This window comes from Lygodium microphyllum, chromosome 1, assembly GCF_053477565.2.
Source record: "Lygodium microphyllum isolate KBCC chromosome 1, Lygodium_microphyllum_v1.1.10, whole genome shotgun sequence".
NCBI classification, from domain to species: Eukaryota; Viridiplantae; Streptophyta; class Polypodiopsida; order Schizaeales; family Lygodiaceae; genus Lygodium; species Lygodium microphyllum.
Window position 1 is genome coordinate 109,348,373 of NC_141135.1, and position 25,426 is coordinate 109,373,798.

Consider the following 25,426-nt stretch of genomic DNA (forward strand, 5'->3'; position numbering starts at 1 on the left):
CCCATTAACTAGTTGTGTCTCATAGAGTAAAATTGGGCACCCAAGCAATCCTCTCTCTCTCTCTCTCTCTCTCTCTCTCTTTTTCTATCTATCTATATAGAGCATAAAGAATGTATTATAATATCAGTAGAGTTATTATGTTAATTATGTTAATATTATATTGGGGGTCAAAGTCTTCTCACATGCATCACTTTGTTGGACACTCTATGCTCACATGGTTTGTTTCTGTAAGTTCAAGCTAGTAGCTAGAGGCTACTCAAACTAGAGATCAATCATCTTTCTTGGTAGGGTCATTAAAGAGCAGGGTGCTAGTGCAATCAAGTTTTATTGTTCATTCAACTTGGGAGCTATCCTATCTAAAGGGCATTGAAGTGTCTATCTTATCTCCCCCCCCCCTTTCCAAAAAAGAGAGAAAGATACATACTACATAGTAGTGAATTGTATGAACAAAAAACTCTTTTGGAACCTAGAAAGAAAGTGCAACATTGAAAGTGACAAGGTTTTTCTCATTAGTTCTATAGATCTTTGACAATTTCACAGAATAATTAACTCTTGATATTAAGAGTTTTATGACTTTTGGCATAAGTAAGAAAAGTAATTGTATTTCTTTTGTCGTCTTTTTTAATTTTCTTATATTTTCTTTAGGATTTTTAAAAGGGTGGCCACTGGCCTAGGGGGGGGGGGGGGGGGCACGGGGGGAGAGCGCAAAACAGGGGAAATGAAATTCACAGAACATTAAATTTAGGGAAAAAAAAAGGCTAGTGGGGGAAGACTGAAAAACATGGAAAAGGAAAATAAGAAAAGGGGGGTAAAAAAAAAGAAAGAAGTGGCAAGACTGGTCACTGAAGTCACTTGTGAAACGCACGTGGCAAGACCACAGTCCAAGTGGGCTCCACAAAGACCGACTTCGTGGCTTCGGAAGTTCCCCACCAAGTTCCATTATCATTTCCGTTGACTGAAAATTACTTGGTCTTCTGCAGTCACAAAATGTTGCTGTTTTTCTCTCTCATCAATTTCTTTAGAAGAGAATATTCTCTCTCTTGCCAATCAGGTTAACGTAGCATTTACTCCGAACGATCGAATCCCTTGGCTGGATTTCCCAATCAGGTGAAAAAAAAACCCACCCATTTAGGCCTATTCGGAGTGATCAAAATCATTGGCATGGCTGGTTGTCTTCGGAATTTACCAAAAGGGCGATGGCTGGAGCCGTAAAAGAGACAAGTCTCGGACTTTCACCTAATTTTTTTTGGATTACGTTGCAATGGCTGAAAATTTTCTTTTGTATTCAATTATTAGGCTTCGAAAATGAGATAAATCCCTGCGTCTACGGTCAGGAAATTAATACATTTTTAAGAGAAGACCAGGCAATTTCCATTTCGCCTATTGCCCTCCTTCTACACAGGTGCAAAATCAAGCATCTCGATTCTTGCAAGTTTGCTAAATAGTTCTGCTTGTTTTATAGATTCTCTCTCTCTCTCCCTCTCTCTCTCTGGTTTTGGGGCTTTGCAGAGATTTTTGCGAGGACGAGACAGGCGGCTTCTCAGTCATGCTGTCCCTTCAGGTTAGTTCACATCTCGTCTCATTAATGTGTTCACCCAGTTTGTGTATCACTCTTTGCACTCCCAGTGCCATTACCAGAATTGGGCACAGACGCTCTGCCCTTCTTCCTTCGATCATGAGTCCCCTGCTTCACCCATTAATTAGCTGTGTCCCATCCAGTTCAACTGGGCACAGATTGCTTCCCCTTCTTCCTATGATCTTAACTTCAATGTTTCATCATCCATTGCCTGTGCAACTACCGGATATTGGGCGTGCAGATACTCTGCATCACCCTTCTTCCTTTAATCATAAGTATCAAAGCATAACCGCCTTTCCTTTTTGTTACAGACCTGTATAATCCCTCCAATGTGCTTCATCAGCTGTTGGCCCTTCTCATCTCTTCAAAAACACCTAAACAGTTCAGTTCAACCTAGTTGCAGCGCTAGGTCTCATGATCAGTAGCAATAGTAACCTTTGTCAAGCGTTCTATCTTCACCATAATGATAGTTCAACTGATATCCGTAAGGCAGTGCAAAATTACATGAGCTGTTGAGCTTTTGATCTCTAAAATTTGTCCAACTGACATTTGCTTCACAAGAACAGTGATTTTGAACGTGGGGAAAATGGTGAGATTTGCTGTTAACTGCATGCAAATTGTGCAGGGTTTATCAAAATGATGCCACGCATCAGACCGGAGGAATTGCTCTTCCGGAGTCCTGTTTATACATGTAGTCTTTAACAGTAGACATAGCAATAAACTGTGCTGGGCCATTGACGTTTCTGCAATCTGTAGCAGGTTAAAAGTACTGTCATTAGACTGCTATATAAGACACATGCTTGACTGGGTTCTTTTCTTTCTCCTCTGAGCTTGAATGGACTGATTGATACTTCTAACCAATACATGTCGGATGCACCTCTTCGCAGTCCAGACAGGTAATTGATCACAAGCATGGCTTCTATGCGGAAAGGTGTTAGGAAAGTTCGTTGCCCGAATTGCAAAACTGATCTTTTGGAGCCTCCCCCTCCCACTCCTATTTTCAAATGCCCAATCTGCTTAATTCTTCTTCGGGGTTAGCTTCCACCTCATCCTTTCCTCTCCCATTGCCGATTCCCTTTCAACTTTTGGCGTTGGAAACATCGGTTAATTGTTTTGTGGAATATGCAGCTAAAGGGATACCAGCTGATTATGTCGCACGACGTACAGATGTGCCTCAGACATCCACACAACATGCTGAACAAGGACTGGATAAAACTGTTGCATATAAAGGCTCTGTCTCTAAACAACATATCGATTTTGATAATATGGGGAACAGTTTATCCAATCGCAAATCTCCAAAATTGTCTGATTATGAACTCTCTTTTAAATATCTGAAAGAAAGGTGTCTATTAGAGGAATCCAGTGATCAGCATGCAGCTCATGCGAGAAGCACATCAAGAACAGAGGCAAGCATTTTGCAATGTGATGCATCAGAAAAAACAGTAAAACTAAAACGCAATATCTTTACCTGTGATGCATTTGAACCTGAGTTTGATTTTCCAGTACCAGCGTCTGAAAGTACACACGGACCAACATCTGAAAACACACACGGAGGACATCCCTTTACGTCATCTAAAATTGAATTCTTTTCTTCTGATGAAAATGGATATAAAAATGATAATGCTGCACTATCTGAAAGCAAAACCACTGAGCAGCCAGCACCAACATCAGACAACATGGAAGGAGAACATCTCTCCGTTTCACTTTCTCCAAGTAAATTCTTTTCTCCTGATGAAAATGGATGTGACAATGATATTGGGGCACAGTCCAACAGTCAAGCCATTGAGCCGCCAGCACTGACAGTGGACAATATGCAAGGTGGAGATCCCTTGGCTTGGCATTCAGAAATTGGATTATTTTCTCCTGATGAAAATGGGTGTGACAGTGCTGGTGCTCCACGGTCCGAAGGTCAAACCAGTGAGCAGTCAGCACCAACATTGGACAACACACAAGGAGGACATTCCTTTGATTCCTTTTCCCATATTGGATTCTTTTCTCCTGATGACAATGGATGTGACAATGATAGTGCTGAACAGTTCAACAGTCAAACCACTGAGCAGCCAGTACCAACATGGGACAACACACAAGGAGAACAAGGAAAACTGTGCAATGGCGATAGTGTTGCACCCACTGAGCAACCAGAACCAATTTTGGATGACACAGGAAATCCTTTGATGTCATTGTCTCAAATTGGAGTTTCTGTTGATCAAAATGGATATAAACATTATATTGCTGCAGTGTCTGACAGTCATTCAGAGGAGGTGAATGCTAATGAAAAAACATCTGATTCACTGAGTAGAATGGACTTGGATTTGGACATAAATGGTGAAGATGAAGCTACAGTGAGTCAGAGCATAGAAGACATTAATTCAGCAAGCATTGTGGATGACAACATTGCAAGCCACTTGCATACCTTGTCACATCAAATTATCACAGATGATGATCAGGAGACTAATACTCCATATACAGTCATTCAGACAGGAAAAGAAGGAAATGTAAATTTTGAAGTGTCTTCAGATGTGAGGATATCCGAGCAGCAGGCAGAGTCCCTTCCAATGGATGATGAAAAGCCGTGTTTAGTTGAAGCAGGTAAGGCTAGTGCAAATGTAACTCACTCAGTTTTTAAAGATGATGTGGAAGTGGAACAATGCTGTACAGTCAAGGGCAAGTTTCCTGTCTTCAAAGATCCAAGCAATTCTGAGATGCAAAGAGAGAGTCTTGCAGCAAATATTGGAAAATTGCTGCATGCCTCGGATACTGAACAACTTGAAATTTCAAATGCTTTTCCTAAAAGAGTAGAGGAGCTAGAGCCTGCTCATTCCAGCCATAGTGTGAACATATTGAAAATCAGAAAGTCGCGTTCTGTGAGAGATGCAAGTGAAGCTTTTGAAGCACAGGGGCAGGATCAATTAAAAGATTCAAAGGCTTTTTCTGCAAGACTAGAGGAGGTAGAACCTGCTCATTCTAGCCAGAGTGTGAAAGCATTGAAAATTGGAAAGTCACACTCCCTGAAAGATGCAAGTGAAGTTTTTGAAGCACAGGAACAAGCTCATTTGAAGAAAGGTTCAAATTCCTCTGCAGTTTCAGATTTCACCAAGATGGACAGGCTCAGAGCTGATCAAGAATCAAGAAGCAATAATGATTCAAAACATGGAAATTTTCCTACTGATAGGCCACAATGCAAACAGGCAACTGGAAATGGCAGGGATTATGACATGGCAGGACTGGACAAAAATAGGAAAGGTCAAAATACTAGGCCTGTACAGACAATTCGTTTAGGGTCTCTTGAGCATCCTGCATTTGAAAATGGAAACTGCAACAGTTTTTCACGAGATAGTAGAACTCAAGCAAAGGTACATGTGGATCAGTCTTCAGGCTGCAGCCACGAATGCTCTCGTGACTGCAGTCATAAGTGCTGCAATTGTTATCATCGAATGCCTTCTCATCTTAATCATGATATGAAGGACCATCTTTTCAACCAGTGTGCATGTCATGCTTGTCCTTCTGTTTGCTCAATCTGCACTTACCATTCTCACATTATGCCAATCCATGGATGCTGTGGAGCCTGTTCAATGCAGCCATCATCAATCACCACTCATCGATGTGGCCGCTTTGTATACTCGCTGTGTCCTCATAACATGCAGATGCACTCCTGCAGTAATTTTGTAGCTGGATGTTGCCCTTCAGGCCTCTCGGATGCACAACAAGCAGAAGTAGACAAGAGGTCAACCATTTTGCGGAAACAATACCCTTGCCTGCCTCCCAGGCATACTGCCCATTACGTCCCATGCCAACATTGTAAGCAAATGCTTCAAGTTCCTTCATCTCTGCCTGTTAACAGTGGAGACATTCAGAAACTTCTCTGTGGTTCCTGTAGGAAACTATCTAGCTTCTCTGTTAACAATCAAACTGGTCACGATAGGTATGCTCAGAGTTCTTCATTGAGCTATGTAACTGTGACTACAGTTGGAACATCAGTGAATTCTTCACCTCATCCAAACTTGCCATCTGATTTGAGACTTGAGTCACTTGATAGAAGACAGCCTTCAAGGCTTGAGGAAGAACGTTTCTACTCTGATTCTAATGGGAATACTGGAACTCGTGTAGTTAAGCAAGTTAAGAAACAGGGCAATAATATTTTAGAGAAGGACCAGCTACACTTATTGGAATCAGACAATAGTACAGAGGTCAGGACCACTTTATCAAGGATGTCTGCTGGACATGACTCTTTGGAGCAAAAAGGTGCTTGCAGCATAAACCATACATATCCATGTGAAGAGTCCGAGTCTTCTTGGTCACCTACATTGGACTCTCCCTTGTATGATAAGCACACCTATGATACATCATCAGATTTTGATGATAGTGTGTACGTGAAATACCAACATGATAGTAAAAGGTTGGGCCAAAATGCCAACAGAGGTGCCAAAGTTTTTTCAGGTTTACTGAAGAAGAAACTCAAAGACTTCGGGGGAGGGCAAAGAAGCCACCATCATCCAAAGGTGGTGGTGAATGGCCTGTGGGTACCTGATGATGTTGTTAAAAAAGCTGAAGAGCGAGCAGGACCAATCAATCCAGGATCATACTGGTCAGTTTTAACATGTTGTAAATTGCAGATTTGGCTTCTATGTTCAGTTTTGAGACAATCGCTTCATTCACAAATTTAAGCAAACAGGTATGACTGTGAAGCTGGATTCTGGGGTGCTATGGGTGGCCCTTGCCTCGGGATTATCCCTGTATGTTGACTGGACTTCTGAATGATCTCAATGGCTGTTGTCTTTATTTAGTTTGCTAGCACAGGCTGGCTCTCTAGTACTGTATAAATAATATGCAAGCATAGTACTGCTAAGGGAATTCTTTTTTCTTTTTGTAGCCCTTTATTGAGGAGCTCAGTTTCCCTGTTTTCAAAGATTGTTCTGCTGGAACAACCAAAGTTCTAGTAAATGGACGAGAGTTGCATGAAAAAGATCTTCAAGTTCTTGCCAGCAGAGGGTTGTCAACTATTGCAGGCAGGGCCTATCGTATTGACATCAATGGGCGAGTTATCGATGAAATTTCTGGACGACACATACAGAATCTCGGGAAGCTTGCTCCAACGTATATTATCTGCACCTGTGTTAAGTAATCTTTTTCCATTAAAAGCTATTATAGTAAGGCAACAACTAGGCGAAATCAATGCTTGCAACTTTTTACACTTCTTCCTTCCATGTTCTAGTAACAAAAACTTCATCCTTGTGAATTGTTCTTCTGCTGCTAAGGCATACTGCATTTGGCATTGCGTTTCAGTCACTCATCATAAGCATTGTGATGTTGAAACAAACTTTCATGCATGGATGCATCCTTTTTCTTCTGAGCATGACAAACAATCTTTGCACTTGTTTTTGTTGGATTGTCTCTTCTGTAGGATTGAGAAGAAGGGCCGAGGACATGGCATGCAGCAACCAGGAGGATCTAGTACGGTCCCTAGACGCATTCAACCTTCAGTCAGTTGAAGATTCCATGGCAAGCTGGGAGATAAATGATTGTAATGACCAAAAAGACGGTATGCAGTTGCCACAAACAGTTTGGGATTTGGCTATCTTGTTGTTTGCAAGTGAAATCTCGAAAGCATGTTGAAGTTGCCACTCAACATAAAGGGGGTAGTTCTTTCAAGCTCACAAAACATTAGCTGGCCATAAGGGCTGATCAATGATCAACAAAGGTAGGAACTGTTTCAGTTGGCCATAGACATAAATGCATCACATGAGGCATCCAATTCATCCATGCCATTCTATCCAAGAGATCTGTAAATGTTTGTAATATCTAGCAGCATTTGTTTTCAAGCAAAATTTGCTCTGCCCTGTTATGCAGTGCTGCAATTGCAACAGAAGCAGAAGTGTCAAGAACCATTAGAGGGAGTTTTACAGCTAGTCTCAAGGTCCAACTTTGTGAATTAGTTCTGCAGATGATGATATTTTCCTGTAATTCATATTTTAAAAACAGCGATTTTAAGCAACAAAGTCCTCTTCTGATAGTGACAGTAAGAAATGTGACAAATGACAATGGTTGGATCCCCCTTCCCTCCTTTCTGGTTGAAAAGATTATCTTGTCATGCATTTACCATTCGGAATGCACTACTGTGTGGCAAGCTGCATGTGTGCAAAAAAAAAACCAAAAACCAAAAAGGGCATTTCAAGGATGGTAGGGGCTTCATTCAGCAAAGCCTCTGCATATATTAGCATTAATGGCTGGATCTCCTCACCCTTTGTCTTGAGAAAGATCAATCAAACAAGGGTGTCCTCTAGCCCCCTCATCACAGATCCCATTACTAAGGAAAATGGACAAGAAGGTTCAAGATGGAGTTATAAAATAGCTGCCAATGCAAGGGGAGGCTCATTTGCTGCCCAGCTCTTTGTGGAGGAGAATGCAAGCACGGTAGTGACTGAAAAGGAATGAGAACATGGGCTGCTGGAAATCTGTGAGGACTTTGCTGCTCTCTCTGCACCCACAATAAGTCAATCCAAGATAGAGTTGATGTTCCTTAGCTGGGGGCAGCTGCAGCAATAGATGCTGGAGTATGGATTTTGAGTGGTCAAGCCTAGAGAGGTAATCAGATATTTGGGATGTTACCTTGGCACGGGCATCTCAATGAAAGTGGTTCCACACCAAATTGGAAGAGAAGATAGCGAAATGGAATCAAGATCCCCTGACCTTTGGAGGTAAAGTAGTCGTTCAGAAGAATATCCTTACAGCTGAGTGACCTTTTTTGGCTCAATTCGAAGTTTTAGTAGAAGCTTCTGGGACGAAGTGGAGAGGCTCTTCAAAGCTTCCTCTGGTTCCATAAGGACACGAAGACATTCCATCAAGTTGGGTGGGAAACCCTGATGATAGATAAGGAGGATGGACGGATTGGCCTCAAGCCTTACTTGATAAGTCAAATAGGGTATGTACTATGCTTTAACTTCTTCAAGAAGCTAGATGATGCACAGCCATGGGTAGATCTGATGTGGTACTGGTTGGCGAGGACGCATCTCACAGGGGGGGTGTGGCAGGATGTAAGGTGATAGGCTGTGATTGGCAATGGCAGCTTATCCCTGAAAATAATGCAATCTGAAATAGGCCAGGCTCTAGTTAACGCTTGGTGCTCAATCCTAAAGGAGACTAACTGGTGTGGAGCACAGGATTTGAAAGGAGATGCATTTCTGCTGTTCAATGTTTGGGTATCTCTTCACACTGTTGAAACACTGGATTGATACATGGGATTCTAATAGGAAGCCATTCTAAGACATAGTCTGGATTGAGCAAGAAAGAGGAAAATGGACCAGCCAATGGATGTAAAGTTCATTTGGAGGTTTAGGAATGCGGTAGCCTTTGGGAGAAATGGACAGAAAGTTCTTGTGGATGATATTTTCAGCCTGTACTAGGACATCCTAGCAGTTACTAGGAAACCAAGCCCACAAGCATGGATATGTAAGGTTTTCTGTAAGAAGTTGGGTTAAGGTTGATTGTTAGACGTAGTGCATTATCCTGCAGTGCTGTAAATTTATTACTTGTTAATACAGTACCTATCGCATTATTAAAAGAAGGACATTTACACCATTTGAATACTACCAGCTGACTCATGACATCTGGAATTTGGAGATCAAAACCATGGAAAGACCTCAGGCACACCCTCAAGTAACTATAAGGCTTCGATGTTTGGACCATGATGTTTAAGAAGCTTGAAAGATTGACTGTTAGAAAGATGGAGTATCAGATTTGTCTAAGGACTGGGCAGAATGCCTGTACCGTGTACTGCCAGGAAAAGTGTGACTGGTTACTGTCCTACTCTGCTGGTTGTATCAGTAGCAGACAAAGACCGAGAATCAGACTGTCAAAGTAATTTCTCTCACCACTGCTGATTTGGAGTATTGATTGTATAACTGCACATATATGACAGTCATCTCTCAAGCGATGCATTGAAGTTCCCCTAGACTTTGTCATGATGTCCATTCATGGCATGTATGAACCTTGTCCAAATGGTTGTAGCAATAGCAAGTAAGCTGATATTATTAAGAAACATGTGCAATCGGGGGGATAAGAGAGAGTTGAAACTAAGAAGCAAAGAGTTGCTTAAATTCCATTAACCACACATCATTCCCCAAAACATGAAAGCATTGGCATGCACCCTTTGGAAGTTCATGCAACTTTGCATCGTGTCTCTCAATGTATTGTGATGGATTTCTCCAAACTTCTGGACTATGGTGTGCCTGTCTCAGATTCCTCAGGATCCATCAAGGGCCTGTGGAGAAAGATGCAAGAGTCCAGAAGGCCTATGTTGTGGTCATTGTTTTCTGACAAGTGCCCAATCCAAGCACTTCATGCTTATAGAGTGGACGTTGTGTTTTAACAAAGTGAAGTTTGTGCCCAATCCAAGCACTTCATGTGTATGACATCAAATAGAATGGTCAACCCAAATCAAAGCGTAGCTAAAGGTTATGACCATTAAGGCTGGCCTCATCCATCCAAGGCAAAGCATAGCCTCTATCTGATCGAGAACATGTTCTTCAGACTTTGCCATTAGAACATCTCCTATAAGATCACTGCCTCTCTTGCTCTAAGCCTAGCCTACCATAAAAGATTATTACATGCTTGTTCAAATCAAAGTGACATTAGAAGTAACATGGGGGCCTCTGTGTGTTTGTGTGTGTGTGTGTGTGTGTGTGTGGTGATACTATATGTAAGTGTTTGGGAGCCCCCAAATGGGCTGAAATTTGAGATGTACAATGGAATATGTGACATGTTGGTCTCTGAACAAGAAATTGTCATAGTGTCAATCAGTCTACGCATATATGTCTAAGCATTCTACATTTTGACATCATCACTGGATGTACCAAAGGTTGCTCTAGGATGGAGAAGCCAACATCAGCCTGCCATTCACACTGAGCAATCATTTGCAACTGCTAATATACAAATGTCGTTTGTCTTGATTGATCTAAAGTGTCTCTTGTAGATCCATGCCTTACTGCCCATTTTCTTCCCAATAATTAATGGACTATTCCATATTTTCACAGTGATTGTCTTGTATGATAAAACTTGAAAAGGAGGTGGAGAGGGCAACCACATGATAGGCCTCGCAGATGAACTGCAGTGAATCAATTTGGTTCAAGCGATCGTTAACTGCGATCCTTTACGCAGGCGAATTGATGCACATGAAAGCATGCATTTTACCAATGAAGAAACTCCACGTGGTGAGGGGTGCTGGTTTAACAATGGAGTTGATTATGAACACGGCTTTTCCTGTGGCGATGGGGGTGTCCTTGAACGAGAAGAATGCCACGTCATTAAAATGTAAAACTATGGTGACCTTTTGCTGACTGTAGTACCTCGTGCGAGGGCAAAAGTCTAAATATTTACAGCTGTTTGGAGGAAGGGGAATGCTTCAAAACAAAGAAGCTTCAATATATATTGGTTGGGGACTTCAATATGGTACAATCATCAAAAGACCAATATTTGGAAAAAGGTCACTATATTCCATGCACTGAGAAAGACAAGTGGCTTAATCCATGGACTGGTTGACATAAGTGAAGAACTTGGGTTCACCTGGTCTAATGGCTAAACTGGTTGCTTCACCAGTAAACTGGTTGCTTCAGCAGGTCATCTATTGTCTGATCATTTTCCTGTACAGCTATGTCGATCCAATCATTCTCAAGTAGTTAAAGCTGGTTCCAAAAGGACCCTAGGCTTTCTAAAAACTTGGCTATTAGGAACGCAGTTCAATACATATGGAAAAAGGCCTTCCTAAGTCCTATCTCCCCAGCCCTCAAAAGAACACAAGTACAGAATAATGGGGAGGAGAGAGCCAGAATTTACCCTGCAATTAAAAGCCTAGAAATCAGAGTGGATCTAGGAGAACCCCACTTACGAGACTGAGCTTTCTAGAGGCAAAGCAAGAGCTTAGAACACTCGTGACTCGAGGACAGAGAAGCAACTAGCATCCAATTGTACACTAGACAACTGTACGCTGGGAAGGCTGACAAGCCTTCAAAAATGTGAAAGACACAATTCCACTCCTCATTAGGGACGATGGCAACAAGGCTCAAAACAACGCTGAGAACTTCCTCCTCCTTTCCAATAGATACCGTTTTGCTGCACGGAATGGATGGATATGGCAGAATGCCATGCCATATCTTTTTCTGCTTTCTAACCTAACTGTTACTGTGCAGCACATGTGCCCTCATTGCCTTCTACCCCACAAACACGCCCCTGACAAATCCTGGTACCAACCAGTAAGTAACCAGTGGGTCCTTCCAGAGTCCCCAACCCCTTTGATGTCGTCCAGTGATCGGCACAGCTTTTCTACTGCACGAGTGCCTGCTTCGATTTCAAAAGCAGGTAAGTACTGAGTAGTCAGCTTCTGAAGCTAGATCGATCATAGGTCACATGATAAGCATTGCATTAGAAAAGCAAATACCTTGTATATATTATATACACGAGTGTTACGCCTCCATCACTTCAGTGGTTTGAGGGGCTTGGCACAAACCACGGTTTACCAGTCCAGCAAGGACCTACAGGCTGTGCATTCGGTATGTAGACTGTACCCCGAAGAGGGCACAATTTTCAGTGCGAATGTCAAAAGGAGAGGACGATAAAGGATCAGCACCATGACGACAGTTTATGTGCGAAGACCCCCTTTGCATGGGGGCAACCTGCCGCTACTTGAAGGCCCTGCAACCTCGCTTGCGAACGCCCTGACTCCTGAGCAGAAACTCTACGAATGTATCGGCGTTGGTAGTTTAATCAGCTTGTTTCAGATGCGCACACATCTTGTTACACATATCTAAACATCATCAATAAAACTATTACATAACAAACATGTAAGAATTGCATATAGAATTTTAAACTCTTTTATTGAGCTGCACATGTCAACCTAGTTTGATATTGTTTTTGACTTAGTGAGAGAGAGATAGAGAAGAAATATAAATTTTGAAATAAAGAGAAAATAGGGGAGAGAAAGGGGAAAAAAGGAGAGAGAAGAAAAAATACACAGAGAAAAAAACTTTTGAGACACACACACACAAACACAAAGAGAGCAAAAAACAAAGAAGAGGAGAGAAGGGAAATAGAATTATAGAGAAAAAATATAAACTTTAAGAGACAGGAAAAGAAAAAAGGAAAAGAGAGGAGAGAGGGGGGAGAGAGATAGAGAGAAGAAAAGGAGAGAGATTGATAAAATTTAAAAGAAAGAGAAAAGCAAAAAAATTGAAAGAGAGAATGAAGAGAGAGAATAAAAAAAGGAAAAAAGAGAAGAGGGAGAGAGAAGGAAAAGAGAGGAGAGGGGGAGAGAGAAGAAAAGCGGGGAGAGAAAAAGAAGAAGAAGAGAGAGAGAGAGAGAAAGAGAGAGGGTGAATAAAAAAATCAAAAATAGAGAGGGAAAAGAGGAAAGAGAAAGAGGAGAAATGGATTGTTGAGCGAAGTTGTCGTGCATGATAATTTCACTTCTGGTTTACAACACTAGTTAATCTTATTAGACGATTATTTCAAGAGAGCATGCATTTGAGCAGCAGTTGGTGGTATCTTTTCAGCATTTTTCTTCTAGTACTTATGAGGGCTATTGTGTTGTATCCCCTCACTTCCACTCGTTTGTTAGCGAATCCCCTCACCATGACCGGTGCGTCTTTTATTCAAGTGTAGCTAGTTGAATTAAAATGAGAATTTCCCTAGTTTGATTAGACATGTAGGTGGAAGCAACAACCAGTCGCACTGACCTCTGCGATTGACCTCTTTCATAGTCCCTACACCACACCTTCACTCTTCCATTCTTCAACTGGCGGACGCATTCTTGAAGCTTCTTTGTTGGAAAACTTATAATGGGAAACCAGCCATGGCGGTGCATTCAACAATGGATTAAGGGCTTTCAGTCAAAGTGCACACCTATCTCCCTCCCTCCCTTTGAGCTCTCTCTCAAGCTTAGCACATGGTGCTTCTCGGCAATCACACGAAGTGTTTGCCTACTACCGTAGACTGGATCACGAGCACATGAACGTTTGATAGAGGTAATGTGTTTGACTATTTATATCTCTTATACCTCTTTCTACTCTCTCTAAGTGTTGTTAACAGTGTTTTAAGTATGCAGGTGCATTGTTTGTCTCTCTCCACTCCGTCAATTCTCATCCATACAATTGTGGCATACATACATACATACATACATACATACATACATACATACATACATACATATATATACATACATATATATATATATATATATATATATATATATCTCTCTCTCTCTGTGCGTTGCCTACCCCCCACCCCCACAAAAAAAAATAAAAAATCATGTCTGCTTAAACTTTGCCCCCTCCCAACTACAAGAGCCCTCTCTTGACTACTTGACCCATCTTGGCCCACTTCATCTCCATAGTTGTAAACGCCCCGAACAACGTAGTATGCTTAACAATTATGATATTTGCTTGTTTTCGAGATTTAATATAAAAGAGAATGAACACTTAAAGTTGAAAATGAAAATTACTCACAAAATTACAGCCATGAAAATGTAAAAGTAATGGAGACAAGATTGAGGGTTGAAGATGGGGCAACCCCCCCCCGAAGGAATGTATTTCTGCTCAACCCAAGTCCCTTAGGGAAGAGCTCAGTTACAATCAACCTGAGAGTGAGAAGAAGTAATTCTCACTCTCACAAGATCATGCAAAGATGTACAAACACACATGCATTATCTATTATGCAATGATAAGAACTGATTTCTTTACAGTATGAGAGAAGAAAAAGGGGAATTCAGCCTTTCTCCATCGTTGATCAGCAGTACATGGATAGAGCTTGCTTCTTGTAGCTAAAATGGAAGAAAGAGCTCAAGAAGGAGGTGCTGTAATGAATTTACAGGCTTGCTGTCTTGTAAAACAGCAGTGATAGAAGAGGGAATATGGAGGAATTTGATAATGGAGAAGTGGGGGATGATGATAGGGATGGATGGGGCCAGTTTCTGGCTATCTGTGGGTGCTATACATGAGTTTACAGCAAAGAAAAATGATGCTCAATGAAGAAAAACGAGCTCTTATTTATAGGAGAGGGAAGAGCTAGTACAAAAGGGGAAAGTGGAGTAGCACAAGACAAGTGTCCAGCCACATGTCATGAGATGTGACAAGTGGTGGGACACTTGGAAACTTGTGTGACAAGTGTCTTGACACTTGTCTCTTCTTTATGGCCTTCCTTTTTGGGTTGAATACTGTCAAGAATAGAAACAACCAAATTTAGTAAGCACAGTCAGAGTACAGAACTTACTATTTTTAGAATGACATCCCTATTTTTTAGGACTAGCATTTTTAGGCTAATTCGAGGCTCCTAAAATTTAGGGACCTCCTAAAATTTAGGGATCTCCTAGAATTTAGGGACCCCCCCAATATGGGTATCATATGAAAGCTTTTTTCGTGTACATCGCAAAAATGGTATCCGAATCTTCATGTGACTTTCCTATGCAAAGAAATGTGCATTTCAAGCTTTCAGCCCACACATACACATTATACAAGCATTTCATGATCATGCCATCTTGTTGATTGTAACTGTCTGTTCTGGTGGATCTAGCCCACACTTCAAGGCATCAATCCTTTTTGTGTGCGAGTCTAACCCTGATATGCGTGAGTTCTAGTCACATGCGCCCAATCGGGTCATATAGGTGGAAGTGTGAACTATCTTTTCTCTAACCCACCGTGTGGGTCCACCATAACCTGTGACCACTCATCAGTGGCCAGCTCCAATGCACTTTTCTTTATATCTAATTAGTGCAAAAGAAATAAATTTAATAAATCATTATATAGATAAATTAATGAAAAAGGATACAAATTCTGTTTCTATAGAGTTGTGACAGCCCTCTAGCTTTTATTTAGCTGTCCTCAGCTGAAAATCTTCTTGATATTGTTGTAGAATATTTGGGTAATCCTTCATGAATTTTTCATCTACCCACTGTGCATCTGTGGTGGGTAGATTCTTGAATTTTAGCAAGAATTTTCGTGTCACAAGGCCACTTCTCGTGGTTCGATCCTTGAGAAACAAAATCTTTTCAGGTTCCAAGAGTTGCTCTGTTTCTTCAACTTCTGGGGGATCTTCAGTAATGGGTTCCTTTGGTTCTGGTCCTATGTAAGGTTTTAGCAAACTTACATGAAAAGCATTGTGTATTTTCCAATGAGTAGGAAGCTCAAGTCGATAAGAAACTTCATTTATTTTCTCAATCACTTTGAAGGGTCCAAAGTATCTATTGGAGAGCTTTGGAAAAGATGAATTTTGACCAGAACCTTGTTTGAGCCTGCTTTTATCAAACTTTAGCAAGACATATTGACCTTTTTCAAAAGCCAAAGGTATTCTTCGTTTATCTGCTTGCTTCTTTTGTTGCTCTTGCGCAACTTTGATAGTGGCTCGAACTTGATCCATTGTTGTTTTTAAATCTGAAGCAAACTCATCAGCAGCAAAAATCTTATCTTTAGTGCGAATAATTGGAGGAGGAATCACTTTACCCTGTACTATTTCATTTGGAGCTTTCCCTATGGATGAGTGCACTGTATTATTGTAAGCAAACTCCAATAATGGAAGATATTTCTCCCATTGTGACTTATGTTCACTAACATAAGCTTTCAACATATCCAAAAGAGTGAGATTCATCACCTCTGTTTGGTCGTCAGTTTGAGGATGAAAAGCTGAGGAGAACTTTAAAGTGGTTCCCAAATTCTCAAATAAAGCACGCCAAAAGTTACTTGTGAATTTGGAGTCTCTATCTGAAATGATCTCAGAAGGCATACCATGTAATCTGAAGATATGTTGAATGAAAAGTCTTGCAGCTTGTGCGGATTTCAATGTTTTATGACATGGAATAAAATGTGATTGTTAGCTGAATCTATCAATTATGACCCAAATCATATCATGACCTTGAGGTGTTCTTGGAATACCTGAGATGAAATCCATTGTGATAGATTCCCATAGATCTTTGGGCACTGGAAGAGGTTGCAACAATCCTGGAATCTTCTGCCTATCATATTTGGATTTTTGGCATACCAGACAAGCCTCAATGAAGTTATGTGTATCTTTTCGTAATGTTGGCCAATAAAAGTAGCGCTCAATTGCACTTAGAGTGGCTGCCCTCCCTCTATGCCCTGCATAAGGGGGTTCATGACTTTCTTTAAGCACCTTTTGTCGAACAGGAAGAGTGACACAAAGGCAATTGTTCATGAGAAGGTAACCATCTTTGATGGAATAATCTGGATGAGAACCTCCTTGCTGTAAATTTGACCAAATTGCTACAAAATCAGTATCTTCATCATAAGTATTCTTCATCGTTTGAAAATCTTCATGATGAGCCACTGTAATAGTTGCAATGCGAGGCACTCTAGAAAGTGCATCAGCAACTACATTTTGTTTCCCTGGAGTGTACATAATTTGAAAATGAAACATAGACAAGAAATTTTCCCATCTTGCATGTTTCTCCTGCAAATGCTTTTGAGTCTTGAAATACTTCAAGCTTTGATGATCAGTTTTAATAAGGAATTCATTGCCTAAAAGATAATGTTTCCATATCTTTAAAGCATGAACCACTGCTAAGAGCTCCTTTTCATAAATGTTATACCTTTTCTCCACATCATTAAGGCGACGGCTTTCAAAGGCTACGGCATGGCCTTCTTGATTTAGCACTGTACCAATACAATCACCGCAAGCATCTGCTTCCACCACAAATGGTTTTACCAGATCTGGAATGATAAGAACAGGTCCAGAAGTAAGAGTTGTTTTCAGCCTTGTGAAGGCTGCCTTCTCTTTTTCCTTCCATTGGAAAGAGATCTTCTTCTTTGTAAGGTCATGAAGTGGAGAAGCCATATGTGCAAAATGCTTGATGAAGCGGCGGTAATAAGAACATAAGCCAAGAAACGATCGCACCTCATGTACATCACGAAGATGAGGCCATTCTTGGATTATCCTGATCTTTTCAGGATCCATCTGAATCCCTTCAAAAGAGATGACATGCCCAAGGTAATTTATTTTATGCATGAAAAATTCACTCTTTTTACCATTTACCAAGAGTTGATTTTGTTGTAGTAATTGTAGAACAATTTTCAAGTGTTGATGATGCTCCTCTTCATTCTTGCTAAAGACAAGAATATCATCAAAGAAAGTACCGACATATTGTCGATGCTCTCTAAAGATGCGCTCCATCATTCGATTAAAGGTGGCTGGTGCATTGGTTAATCCGAAAGGAACCACCAAGAATTCATAAAGACCGTATGAAGTGCGGAAAGCAGTTTTGTGTACATCTTGTGGTATTACCCTAATTTGATGATAACCACTCTTTAAATCAATGCGGCTGAAAACCTTTGAGCCTCCTAGACGATCCAAAATGTCGTCAATTATGGGAATAGGAAACCGATTCTTCACGGTGATTTTGTTGAGGGCTCGATAATCAATGCACATCCTGAATGTGCCATCTTTCTTTTGAACAATAAGAACCGGTGAACAAAATGGTGAGCTACTTGGCCTAATTAGCCCACGGTTGAGTAGGTCTTCGACTTGCTTTCTGATTTCTTCTTGTTGAGGACGGCTCACACGGTATGGTGCTATATTAGGAGGAGAACTGCCCGGGATAATATCAATATGATGGTCTTCTGGCCTTTCTGGGGGAAGCTGATAAGGAAGATCTTCCAAAAAACAATCTTTATACTTTTCCAAGAGCTGAAGTTGCTCTTGGTTTTTAGCATTCATATTATCTTTTACATCAGTGACATAAAGCAGACAACATTGAACACAATCCTTAATTGCTCTAGAGACTTGCATATGGCTTACCATAGGTATGGTGTCTCCAGAAACTCCAGCTTGGATCTCGTACTTCTTGCCTTTGTTGGTGAGTTCTACCTTCTTTTTTTGAGAGAAGATGGTTGAATCTATTCTATGATTCCAGGGCATGCCAAGAATCACATCGCAACCATCAAGGTCTCCGATACAGAAGGTATCTTCGTCACTGTAGCCTTGAATTTGAAACTTGAGCTTGCCAATGTAGGGTATCACAGTCTTCATTGTGTCACCTTCATCAACATTTAAAGCTTGGAGAACTTCTGCCGGAGTGTCCATCTCTTCATTCTTTAATCCAACCTCTTTAGCTAATTGCAAGGAAATAATATTTTCATTCGCCCCAAGATCTATCAAGAATAGTGCTTGCTTACCTTGCAACTATCCCCAAGCTTTTAATAATTTGCGCGTCTCTGGAGTGTGAGTTGTGTTTGCAACTACATCACTGATAGCATTGATTTTCACTGGTGACTTAGGCTTGTTGTCAGAAACCTTGCTTTGTCCCTTGTTTGGACATTGCTTCGCTATGTGGCCTGTTTGTCCACATTTAAAGCACTTCCCTTCTTTCATGAAGCGTTGCTTTTCTTCTTCGAAAAATTGCTTTGCTTGTGGGTATAGATTGGAGCGAAATTGAGGAGCATTAGGAGGTGCATAGGGCTTCATCTTCTTTTGATTTGATGGCTGCTTTTGCCACTGTTTTTGTCCTTCATTTGGGGCTGAATACTCCTCATCATCAGCTACTCTCTTCTTATCATTCTTTTGGAATGATTTGTTGCCATTGTGCTCCATTTCCCATGTCTCAGCATGGTCAATGAGTTCCCTGAGACTAGAACAATGATAATGATTAAGAGCAGTACGAAGTTTAAAATGCAAACCTCCTTGAAACTTCCTAAGCTTTTCCGAACTACTGATCTTCTTGAAATGTTGGACCTTCAAAAGTAGCTCCCAAAATCTCTTGGTATAGTCACCAAGTGACTTATTTTTCCTTTGCCAAAGCCGATCCCATTCCATTTTTACATCTCTTTTGAAATGAACAGGAAGAAATTGGCTTTGTATCAGGCGAACAAAGGACCGCCATGATTTTGGGGCAGCATGATCATATTCCAATCCCGTCCACCAAGTATGGGCTAAGTCGGTTAAATGTAAAGCTACAAACTTAATCTTTTCTTTTTCTTTATACTTGTCACGACCATACAAAATTTGAAATTGACGAATAAACTTCAGAAGAAGATCAGGATTTCGGGAACCATCATACATACTGAACTTGGTCTTCTTTTCAAGTTGAGATAGTGACTTAGTCTTCTTCTTCTTCTTATGCCTTCGTCCATGCTCGGATATTGAGGTTGAAGATGATGAAGTGCTTGATGGGGATGAAGATGGAGACGAGGGTGAAGAATGTCGACGCCTTTGACGATGATGAGGTCTTCCACGAAAAGGGTGTGACTCTTCATTACTAGAAGAGGATCCATCAGAATAGGCGCCAGATGACTTTGAAGAAGAGGATGAGCTTCGACGCGATCTCTTTCTTGAAGTAGAATGGGACTGCCTCTTAGAAGTAGTTGGACTTCTTGATCGGCTCCTTTCATTGGTATGGCTTTGTTTCCTTGAAGTAGATGGGCTTCTTTCCTTGAATTCTTTGGGATTCTCAACTTTTTCTAGTTTGAGAAGTTGCTCACGAATTTACTGATTCTCCTCTCTAAGACTTTGAATGCTTGAAGGATAGCACTCGATTGATCCATTGAGACTCTTAAGAAAAAAAAAAATGCTCAAGCACTCAATGCAAGGGTTGAAAACAAATAAACTTATAGTTGTAAGCACTACCAATGTTGGGGGTGAGGACCGAGCCAAAGCTCTGATACCAATGTAAACGCCCTGAACAACGTAGTATGCTTAACAATTATGATATTTGCTTGTTTTCGAGATTTAATATAAAAGAGAATGAACACTTAAAGTTGAAAATGAAAATTACTCACAAAATTACAGCCATGAAAATGTAAAAGTAATGGAGACAAGATTGAGGGTTGAAGATGGGCAACCCCCCCCCCCCCCCCCCCGAAGGAATGTATTTCTGCTCAACCCAAGTCCCTTAGGGAAGAGCTCAGTTACAATCAACCTGAGAGTGAGAAGAAGTAATTCTCACTGTCACAAGATCATGCAAAGATGTACAAACACACATGCATTATCTATTATGCAATGATAAGAACTGATTTCTTTACAGTATGAGAGAAGAAAAAGGGGAATTCAGCCTTTCTCCATCGTTGATCAGCAGTACATGGATAGAGCTTGCTTCTTGTAGCTAAAATGGAAGAAAGAGCTCAAGAAGGAGGTGCTGTAATGAATTTACAGGCTTGCTGTCTTGTAAAACAGCAGTGATAGAAGAGGGAATATGGAGGAATTTGATAATGGAGAAGTGGGGGATGATGATGGGGATGGATGGGGCCAGTTTCTGGCTATCTGTGGGTGCTGTACATGAGTTTACAGCAAAGAAAAATGATGCTCAATGAAGAAAAACGAGCTCTTATTTATAAGAGAGGGAAGAGCTAGTACAAAAGGGGAAAGTGGAGTAGCACAAGACAAGTGTCCAGCCACATGTCATGAGATGTGACAAGTGGTGGGACACTTGGAAACTTGTGTGACAAGTGTCTTGACACTTGTCTCTTCTTTATGGCCTTCCTTTTTGGGTTGAATACTGTCAAGAATAGAAACAACCAAATTTAGTAAGCACAGTCAGAGTACAGAACTTACTATTTTTAGAATGACATCCCTATTTTTTAGGACTAGCATTTTTAGGCTAATTCGAGGCTCCTAAAATTTAGGGACCTCCTAAAATTTAGGGATCTCCTAGAATTTAGGGACCCCCCCAATATGGGTATCATATGAAAGCTTTTTCCGTGTACATCGCAAAAATGGTATCCGAATCTTCATGTGACTTTCCTATGCAAAGAAATGTGCATTTCAAGCTTTCAGCCCACACATGCACATTATACAAGCATTTCATGATCATGCCATCTTGTTGATTGTAACTGTCTGTTCTGGTGGATCTAGCCCACACTTCAAGGCATCAATCCTTTTTGTGTGCGAGTCTAACCCTGATATGCGTGAGTTCTAGTCACAGGCGCCCAATCGGGTCATATAGGTGGAAGTGTGAACTATCTTTTCTCTAACCCACCGTGTGGGTCCACCATAACCTGTGACCACTCATCAGTGGCCAGCTCCAATGCACTTTTCTTTATATCTAATTAGTGCAAAGGAAATAAATTTAATAAATCATTATATAGATAAATTAATGAAAAAGGATACAAATTCTGTTTCTATAGAGTTGTGACAATAGTAGCGAAAGATGGAGGTTTGGTAGTTAAGGCTACATCCTATTGATACTTTCATGTGCAAGGGTAGAAGCAAGTGCTCACACACACACACACACACACACACATTTGCTTCTCCTGTCGTATTGTTTTGATGTAGGTAATTTGGGGGACATATGATCCTATTGGCATACCAATAGGGGCGGCATGTTACCAACACACAAGCGTGCCCACTTAGTTAGCTATGGGCCTGTGCCAATAAGAGGAATAGTCAAATAGAAATAGAGGGAGACCATTCATGTCAATGTCAACTAAAGCTTTGTTGTGTATGGATGTATGAATGTCTGTGAGAGATAAATAAGAGTATAGTGTTTCACAATAATTACCATATATTTATGTACAACTATGTTTTTGAACCACATATTGTGAATATATACACATGCATGCATGCACATATGTACACACACAAACAAAGAGAGATGTTTTTAAATGGGGCAAATATGTAGTTTGATGTGCACATGAGAGAGGGGGGGGGGGTTGCAATGGTGTGTTTGTGTGGGCATAAGAAGAATGTTAACATTACTCCATACCAAAACAAAGTACATCTATTATCAATTACTAGCTTGGGCCACTTTCCCCAATCATTCGAGTGATTTGGTTGACTCCCTCCCTTCTCTCTCTCTCTCTCTCTCTCTCTCTCTCTCTCTCTCTCTCGGATGGATTTATGAAAAATAGAATTTGAGACATAATGGTTTTAACCATTATCCATAAGGCTAGCTTGATATTTAACAATGGTCATTGGTTTCAAATACCTATGTAAATGTATACCAATGCAAAAGTATAGTTATGATAGGGTTACATCAATGCTATTTTGTCTAAAGTATTGAGATCAAGTTAGAGACATTAGAGTATGTCGATTTTGAAAGAATCATTGATTATCTATAGTAATGACTATTTGTCCTTTTTGGTCCATGTAGAGAGTTTCCACTTGTGGAAGCAAAGCTTATTGCATTTGAGATTGGTGGGGTTTTACACATAATTACATGTGGAGCACATTATTGCATGTGGAACATGTCGTCCATCCTATTTTTAGAATCAAAGGATAGCGTCATGTGTTACATGAGAATCACAATGTTCACCTTGTTTTTTGTGAGTGAAGGGAAGCATCCATGTGCGATTGATCTCCTTTGCTCACAAAAATGCGAAGTGAGTGAGGCATAGGGTCACATTATGCAAATGGTGCAATGTGCAGTTAGTGGGCCGCCTGATCGGCAATGTTGTCCATGCCAATTAATTGTATTATAGAAATAAAAAAAAGATAATTGCCAATGGCGTGAGAGGTGAGTTGGTTTACACTAGCAATGTTTGCATGCATCTTGACATAGTTTAATTCTTAGGGATAGCTCAATTGTGTTGCCTCATATGTACTAGGGGTCTTGGCATCTTATAGTAAAATTTTGGCACATAAAAAAAAAGAAAGAGAAGATAGTTACAAGTTGTTAGTAGAGTTAAGGTTTCACAAGTCAGGATATGAAGGTCTCTTATCTTGGTCAACATAAGTTATAGCCCAAAACGGTCTCAAGCTTAGTGGCTTGTTTACAAAAAATTGATAGCATCTTTGATTAGGGTGTACTTCTATTGGCGATTCATTGTCCATTCTTGGTTCATAAAAGGGCTTATCTAAGCTATTGATCGTCACATGTTTGGGAAATTCTACAACCTCTGGTTCCTTTCCTCATAGTAGCTCTATCTTCTGCTTCTTAGAGAGGAACACTTTGAGAGGGAGGATTGCCTTAGTTGCTTCTTCTTTGTTGATAATCTTCTCTTCTTGCTTGAGAGCTTGCAAAGTAAATAAACTTCTTAGTCCAATGACTTTGTTAACTTTCTTATCATAGAAGATAATTGCATTCCTAATTTCCCAAACTATCAAAAGGTAGGTGCTTCTAATTGTACTCCAAAGGGCAAAAGGGAGCCTATTGACTTCTCCATGTAGTAATTCTTTCCACGATCATGTTTATAGTTGAAAAGGGAACATAACCGTGTAGAGTTTCTTAAGGATGTCCTAGTTTGTTGGATAGGTTATAAACAAGTGAGGGTTAGAATTTATATGATGATTGCATCTATGATGGATACCATTGCCTTGGCTTATTTTGACTACCCATTTGTTGCTCCGCATCGTCATCTACATTGATTGGTTGGACAATAGTGCTCACCCATATTGAATTCGAAGTTGCCCATGCTAGGCTCCTTTTTTTGTCCACTATCAAGGATGAACTTGTCTTATATTGTTGCAAAGACTCCCATAGTGCTCTAACCACAAAGCTCCTTTTTGTACCTTTAAATTGGGTGTCATTGAAGATTGTATTGTGGATGGGGAGCCCTTTAAGTTTGATGATGCATTTTTCTACTTCTAGCATTTGTAGGTTTTGGCTAATGAGGACGGTCCAATCGCCTTTTCACTTTATTTGACTACTGATTATCCATTTTGTTGGCAACGTCTTTGCCAAGCAATGTATATTTGGAATTTCTAGGCCTTTAAATTTCTATCTAGGGTACACATGCTCCATGTGACCTTTGAAATCTTGTGCATGGTAAAGTCATTGCTTAAGTGATAGTTCTTGCAAGTGCGTCTAATTATTGTAGAAAATGGCCACCAATAAGCCAAAAAATAGATATAGATAGATATAACTATCTGCTCTAGCACTACTAAAATCCTTTCCACTAAGTGTCTTCTTGCCCAATTTATCCATCACCCATTGGTAGTGTTGGTTGATGATGATGCAAGTCCCCATGGGGATGCTCAATAATGTAAACATGTATTTTGTTATGACTTGACATCCACTCTTTATCAACCAATCTAGGATAGGATTGAGGAGAGTTCTAATTCTAGTTTTATTATGATTAATTTTGGACCCAAGATTGAGATAAAAGAGTTCTAGCTAGTGCCAAAACCTTTTGAGTGATTGTTCCCCATTCTTGGTTGTCACATTCATGTGATTTGTGAATATATTGAGAAGCATGTGCCACTCCAAGTTATGGAGATTGATGCCTCTTATTAGTCCTAGTTGAAACTGATCTTCTAATAGCCAACCTATTGCGTCAATTGGTATTGCTTATAGAAGGGGGCACCAAAGGGCAACATTGATGGATAAATCTTGTAAGGATGTATAGTTTAATGAACTCCTCAATTGCTACCCATGATGAGGCATTGCAAAAAGGGTAGAGACATTTCCAATAAATTGGCATCCTAAGCCTATATCTTGAAGGGATTGAAGAACAAACTCCCACTCTATTTGATCATGTGCTTTGTTAAAACCGATCTTAAGAAACATGTAGTCTTACTTGGCTTTTTGGCCATAATCCATACCCTCCCATAATTCAATAATTGCATCAATAATTTATCTCCTTTTCATGAATCCTTTTTGCTCTTTGTGGATCCATGCATCTTTGTGTGTTGTTAATCTTCTTGCAAGTGTTTTGGCAAAAATTTGTAAGCAATTGTGAGGCACATAATAGGGCAAGGATTAGCTATTTCCTATAGTCGCTAGTAGGGTCCTTAGGGAATTGACTCCTTCCAAACACTTCCAAGAAATCTTTAAAATCTTGGAAGAATTCATTGATTCAATAGTCTTTCAATCCTTGGGGTCTTACTTGTGGCCAAGGCATTTGTTGTGTTGATGGTCTCTATTTTAGTGAAGTCAAAGTCTAGAATTCACCCAAGATTGGGGGGCACAACCTTTTGTCTACATATGGC

The 25,426-nt window shown here is 40.4% G+C and overlaps 1 protein-coding gene across 4 annotated transcripts; it reads left to right on the forward strand.

Annotated features, from left to right (window-relative positions):
• The first annotated feature begins 1,190 nt into the window (after positions 1-1,190).
• Positions 1,191-10,488, forward strand: LOC148041534 (uncharacterized). 4 transcript variants are annotated; one of them, XM_087680601.1, is made up of 7 exons: positions 1,191-1,561; positions 2,202-2,335; positions 2,464-2,609; positions 2,705-6,161; positions 6,249-6,309; positions 6,447-6,670; positions 6,978-10,488. In XM_087680601.1, exons 3-7 carry the CDS (start codon positions 2,489-2,491, stop codon positions 7,063-7,065), a joined length of 3,951 nt encoding a protein of 1,316 aa, XP_087536727.1. In that variant the 5' UTR covers positions 1,191-1,561; positions 2,202-2,335; positions 2,464-2,488; the 3' UTR covers positions 7,066-10,488. The 4 variants fall into 4 exon arrangements, with proteins under 4 accessions (XP_087536727.1, XP_087536730.1, XP_087536738.1 ...); XM_087680604.1 differs by having other exon boundaries at positions 2,469-2,609; XM_087680612.1 differs by lacking the exon at positions 2,202-2,335 and having other exon boundaries at positions 1,191-1,402; positions 1,510-1,561.
• The last annotated feature ends 14,938 nt before the right edge of the window (positions 10,489-25,426 follow it).

Coding starts and splice junctions, on each gene's coding strand:
- LOC148041534 (XM_087680601.1), top strand. CDS start 2,489: ATGGCTTCTATGCGGAAAGGTGTTAGGAAAGTTCGTTGCCCGAATTGC. Junction 2,610..2,704: donor CTGCTTAATTCTTCTTCGGG/GTTAGCTTCCAC, acceptor TGGAATATGCAG/CTAAAGGGATACCAGCTGAT. Junction 6,162..6,248: donor ATCAATCCAGGATCATACTG/GTCAGTTTTAAC, acceptor TTAAGCAAACAG/GTATGACTGTGAAGCTGGAT.